Source organism: Rhagoletis zephyria, unplaced genomic scaffold (genome assembly GCF_001687245.7).
Source record: "Rhagoletis zephyria isolate East Lansing unplaced genomic scaffold, Rhagoletis_zephyria_1.1 Rzeph_scaffold_03837, whole genome shotgun sequence".
Lineage (NCBI taxonomy): Eukaryota > Metazoa > Arthropoda > Insecta > Diptera > Tephritidae > Rhagoletis > Rhagoletis zephyria.
Window position 1 is genome coordinate 5,715 of NW_016160920.1, and position 6,274 is coordinate 11,988.

Here is a 6,274-nt window from a genome sequence, read left to right on the forward strand (position 1 = left end):
TGCGGTGGAAAACCCGAAACTTTTTTTGATGATACACCCTAATGTACATATATATGTATATACCTGCATTGTATGTATGTATGCTTACATACTATATGCTGGTCTTGTCTTTGACTCCGACTAGAGAGTGAGGCTTTTCATTTTCTTTTGAACCAATTTCATTGTACGAGAGTATTTGCAGTAATTGCTGAGTTGATTCGAGAAGCTTTGTGGTTAGCCGCCACCAAAGTCAAAGCCCAGCCTGTCTGTCGTACATTCAGTTTTCGATAAGAGAGCGGCAATTGCGGTGGCAATCGTGCCGTCGGAGTTTAACATTTCTTGCGGTACTTTTGTAATATTTAGTTTTTGTGTTAAAAAAAAATAAAAAATACTCCCTAAAATAATACATAAATCTGAAGGTATACAAAAAAAAAAACACAAGTATGTGCCTTTGTTGGCATGACCTCTTTTTAGATATTTTAATTTTAAGGTGAACTAAACAAGAAAAAAAAAACGCGCTGCACTACTGTATATAAAATATATTAAAATAACTAAATTAAATAAAATAATAAATGGAACAAAAGTGCGTGAATTTTGTACCTACCACTTGTGTGTATGAACAAATGTATATAGAGTGTATATGTATGTATATGTATGGGTGTATTTATGTAGCTGCGTGTAAGTACTAGCATAGAGGTAACTAACTACATACTCGTACATACTGTGATTACTATTTTAGCCAATGCGCCACGCCATCACCTGCTGGATAGCGCTGTTGTAGCGCATGCGCAGCGCTTCACTAAATAAAATAGCAGCGATCGGTGGTCATAAAATTGAATTTCTTGCTTGACTTATGCCCTAACTTTTTTTTACTGTGTTTTCCTTATTTGTTTTGCTCTACTTTAGTTTTCGTTATAACCAAAAACTTCCGCAGTTTTTTCGCTTTTGTACGAATATTTGTTTTTCAAGCCAGCCATTGTTTGTGGTTTTCAGTATTTTTTATTTTTTTTTGCCAGCATCGCAGTAACCAATCACTTAAGAAGCTTACGATTCCGGTTTCATTAGCTCAAGCGAGTTTTGTTTTAGCTGATCTGAATAAGAGGCAAAGCTGTATCATCTTTTGCTTTCTACGTCGTTTGACTTCACCCGAAAGAATCTAAATTTTTGGCAGTTTTACAAAGCTGATTTAAAAAAAAATATTTGCCGCCTACACCTCCTGCTAAGTACTATATGGTGAAGCTGTAATTTGTGGTGTCCGGCTTATTTTGATTATAAAGGGACCTATGTGCATTTTATGAGGTGATTTTTTCAAGACGGAATCACACTCGGAGCTCCGCCTTGACTAGTAAATAAGCAACTACAATTTGAAAATCACTGTGTTGTTCGCATCAGAGATTGAACCTTGGTGCTACCGAGTTGTCATTCGCACCTCTAACCAAGGGAGTAGCCAGGATATAATGTAAATACAAAAACAAAAACCCGTAACTTAAAAAAATACATATTCAATGAAAACCCGAAAACAGCCTTGATTAATTTCGCCTCCAAACTTTGACGACCCACCACACGAAACATTGACTGCGCTTTATGGATATGCGCCTGTAATGTCCGGGGCCTTAATAGGGAAGGTGCCTCTGCCTGGCTGGCTGATGTCCGCGTAAGGAAAAAAGCTTACATCACCGCCATTCAAGAAATACGTTGGACGGGGCAAGGTAAGCAATACCTGGGACCTTGAGACGTCTACTACAGCTTCCATGTAAAGGAGCGCAAATTCGGTGTCTCGCCACAATCCGCATCAAAGCAAGATTCTTCAACATATCGGTGATTTGCGCCCACACTCCGGCAGAAGAGAAGGACGAAATGTTCTATGAGGGCTTGGAGCTCACATTCTTCAATGTCAGTATGGGAAGAGAAGGGATATTTGAAGCCACCGTCGAAAAATTCAGCCTCCAAACGTCAGACAACGGAGTGAGGCTGATCAACTTCGCCGGGCCAGAAACATATACATAAGTATACAGCACTAGGTTCAGGCATAAAAAGATCCATCAAGCTACGCGGCTGTCTCCAGATCGAAAAAAACGAGAAACCATATCGATCATGTTGTGATAGGCGGAAGGAGGAGGAGGAAGCCTGGATATCAGATCGGATCACTATCTTGTTGCAGCCAAGATACGAATCCGCCTCTGTGCAGCAAAAAATGTGGGCTCAAGGCAAATGCAAGGAAAGCTTAATGTCGAAAAGCTGCAATTACAACAAACGGCCAATGAATTCGCTACCCGACTCTCGGCCCTCAGAGAGCACTCTTTAACAAATCTATCATTAAGTACCGTCGTCGAAGAAATAGTCGGGTTTCAGCGAGCCTGAAAGAACAACTGGTACGATGAGGAGTGTTAAGAAACTCCAGATAAAAAAAGATGCCGCCAACAAGTTAGCAAGTCGTTAACCAACGCAGATAGTAAATTTAAAAAAAAAAAACTTAAAAATTTTTACTTATTTTATTTCATGAAGTGCGGGTATACATATGTTGAAATGGAATTGAATAAAATAACGAAAATCTTCTTTATTGGAAAGGCCCACGAATGTTTGCCATGCAAGGCATCTTACGATGGCACGGATCCGAGTGGACCGGTTTACAATCACTCTGCCGTACACTCTGGCCGCATTTGAAGGATGACCTGGGTTATATTGGCTTTGAAGGCATGGCCCGATTGTGGCTAAATCACACGATCTTGGTAGCCAGTAGTTGTAATTTTTTAACGTATTTTAAGTTTTGTTTTTTATAAGCATTAGCATAAAAGTAAAAGAATTCTTGGAAGAACTTATGATACATTCTTTTTAACATATTTAATTATCTCTTTCACTTTTATTCGCTTGATTATTCATCACATTGTACACACATACATACATATGTATGTACATGTATTAATATATGTATAAAAATTTGTATGACATTAACGAAGTTAGCTGTCGTTGTCATTCTTGCCGGTCTTAATTCTCGCACAACTTAAGAACTTATCAACGAGTCTCGTAATTAATTTCAATTTAGTAACAGCCAAGTGAATTGCAAAACGTTTATTGAACCAGTCGGAAGAGTACTCGTACATTACACATTAGGGTGCTCCAAATCATTGTTTTTTGTCAAATTTATTCCATAACTAAAATATAAATAAATAAATAAATAAAATTACAAGTGATTTTTACGCAGAAAACACAACCGACTTTAATTCTTATATACAAATTTAGGAGTACCGTTAATTTCTTCATGCTGCAATGATCGAATCTAAACCAAATTACCACCCTGCCCTTGAGGTGCCACATTTCCCATAAAAAATAATTATCGAAATCGGTTCACGTGAGTCAAAGTTATGAACATAAAAAAAAAAGAATATTTCGACGAATTTTCAACCTCCGCCTGTTTTTGAACTCGGTTAAAAATTGATTTTGTTCACATGGAAGAAAATGCTCAACACCCTCGACAAAAAAATCTAAAAAATCAACGATAATTTTTAGTGACTTGATACTTGTACTTTATCATGCTTAAATTGGATTGGCTACAAAACTGCATACTCGAAAATTTTCTAAAAATTGAATAAAAAGCTTGAAATTTTTTTCTCCAAAAACATGGTGCTCCTGTGTATTTTTTTTTTACCACCCTAATGTCCATGTATAAATTACATATGTTTGCTTGCGTATTTATTTATGTAGTATCGGTACGTATGTATACATTTCTTTGTATTTTATTAATTGTGTATACATTGGTTTCAAAAAAATGTTCCCAAGAGCTTGCACGCATGAAATGCAATGCAATGTGCTAATTGTTATTTTCAAAACCAGTTTACACTTGGTCACAGTAAGCCGTTATAAAACATACACACATACATAAATACATGCACATACATAAATAAGTATATGTACGTTTATGATTTCTCGTCAACGCGGATATCCTTCTATTTTTGCCGATACAGAAATCAGGCGCTCACAGGAAAGGCTTAACAGTTAAGGCGTGATTGACGCAAGAGAAGTAATAAACTATATTTGAGAAAAAAAATANACAGTTAAGGCGTGATTGACGCAAGAGAAGTAATAAACTATATTTGAGAAGAAATGAATTAATGTTAAGTGAGTTAATTAAAATTACCAATAAAAAAACAACATTTAATGCCATCAATGCAGATTTTATGGTAAACTGCAAAAATAGATAAAGTTTCACAAACTGCTAACCCTCGACCAAGTTACTCGTCCGAGACTGTGGCTAAGCAAAACAAAAACCACAAAACAAAAAGGCGTCCTTCCGTTACACATTTGCTTTTTTTTTATTTTTTGCTCTTACAGCTTATATCTGCCCTTTTCATAAGTCAAAGTCCACTAATATTAAAGTAGTATTTTTTCAAACTTTCTCTTTCAGATGGCTTCCACAGGATGGAGGGTTGTGCTTACAATTTCAGCCTTAGCTTCAATCGTGAACTGGGCGTCGGCAAAGACAGGTGAATTGGAATTGGATACCTTTTTTGTTATATATATATATAAATATGTATGCATTGCATATATGTATGTACATATATATACACACTCTTAAGTAACTGAAATTGAAATTTAATATGTACCTTATTTTAAAATTTATCACACATTTTCAAACCTATAAAAAAATGTTTGCATATCCACGTCTGCAGGACCTACACATGGCAAAGTGGTGGTGTGTTATATTTCGACATGGGCTGTGTATCGGCCTGGTAATGGCGCATATGCGATCGATAATTTCGATCCGAATCTGTGTACACACGTAGTCTATGCCTTTGCCGGTCTGGATATCACACAATCGGCCATTAAATCTTTGGGTAAGAAAGGCATTGCAAAAATAATAAACTATTTTACTCTTGTTAGAAATCAGTTTTAATTAGAATCGCAATTCTTGTTCCAGATCCTTGGCAAGATTTAAAAGAAGATTACGGCAAAGGCGGTTTCGAACACCTAACCGGTTTCAAAATCACACACCCACACCTCAAAGTGAGCTTGGCTATAGGCGGCTGGAATGAAGGCTCCAAAAATTACTCTTTGTTGGTGGCCGATGCGGAACAACGCGGCCGTTTCGTCAAACAGGTCACCACGTTCATACGTCGCTATAATTTCGATGGTCTCGATCTCGATTGGGAATATCCCACACAACGTGGCGGCCGTCCACAAGATCGTGAAAATTTTGTGCAATTCACGAAGGAACTGAGAGATGAGTTTGATAAGTATAATTTGTTGTTGACCTCGGCAATCGGTGCAGCCAAGAATGTTATTGACCAGGCATACGATGTACGTCAAATTTCACGATATCTAGACTACCTACACATTATGTGTTACGACTATCATGGCAGCTGGGATAAACAAGTTGGCTTTAATGCACCACTCACGGCTCCCGAAGGTGATACGCTGAGCGTGGTGAGTATAGTGTACATACATACATATGTCTACATACATACATATGTTGTACTTTCAGCAATACACCATCGATTACCTCTTGAAATTGGGTGCGCCGCCGAACAAAATTGTTTTAGGTTTGCCATTTTATGGCCGTACCTTTCGAACACCCCGAGATGGCAACGTTGGTGATCCTACCGACGGCATAGCTTTTCAGGGACCCTTTACACGCGAAGAAGGCTTTCTTGGCTACAATGAAATCTGCAGCATACTGAGCAATAGGACTTCAGGTTGGAGCACCGTTTGGGATGCGAAAACTTCACAAATGCTAGCGCGCTCCGAGCGTGACGTCTTCAGCGGCCTAGTACAAGTGGTGACATTCGATAACGCCCGCTCTATTGCAAATAAGGTGAAGTACGCCGTTGAGAAAAAACTTGCTGGTACCATGATATGGTCCATAGACACTGATGACTTTCGCGGCGTTTGCCAACCAGAGGATGACATTTATGCAGATTACAAATATCTGCAAAGCAATGGCCATGCAATTATGCCAAAACGTATAAATTCAAACTATCCGCTGCTGCGAACGATTAACGAAGCCACAACATTGGCATTGGAGGAGATCGAGCAAAGTATCGAAGATAATGAGATACCGCATGGCAACATAGAGGATCGAAAGAATAGCAATGGCGGTGCAGAAGTGCTGCTGCAAACAGGGCTGCTTGCTTTCAATGCGTTTTTTTTTGTCTTTTTTACATAGAATTTTAAATGAGTAATTGTGTCTGTACTTACTAAGAAAAGGTAATACTTTGTACTTTATTTAATTTTGGCAAGAAAGTTCAAGTTCATAATGTCAAGTTACATCACACACATCGAAATTGCTAGCATCTCAAAA

The 6,274-nt window shown here is 38.0% G+C and overlaps 1 protein-coding gene across 5 annotated transcripts; it reads left to right on the plus strand.

Moving 5' to 3' along the window:
• The first annotated feature begins 212 nt into the window (after positions 1–212).
• Positions 213–6,274, plus strand: Cht2 (Chitinase 2). 5 transcript variants are annotated; one of them, XM_017624961.1, is made up of 5 exons: positions 213–323; positions 4,382–4,460; positions 4,647–4,811; positions 4,895–5,400; positions 5,459–6,274. In XM_017624961.1, exons 2-5 carry the CDS (start codon positions 4,382–4,384, stop codon positions 6,137–6,139), a joined length of 1,431 nt encoding a protein of 476 aa, XP_017480450.1. In that variant the 5' UTR covers positions 213–323; the 3' UTR covers positions 6,140–6,274. The 5 variants fall into 5 exon arrangements, with proteins under 5 accessions (XP_017480450.1, XP_017480448.1, XP_017480447.1 ...); XM_017624959.1 differs by having other exon boundaries at positions 218–420; XM_017624958.1 differs by having other exon boundaries at positions 218–398.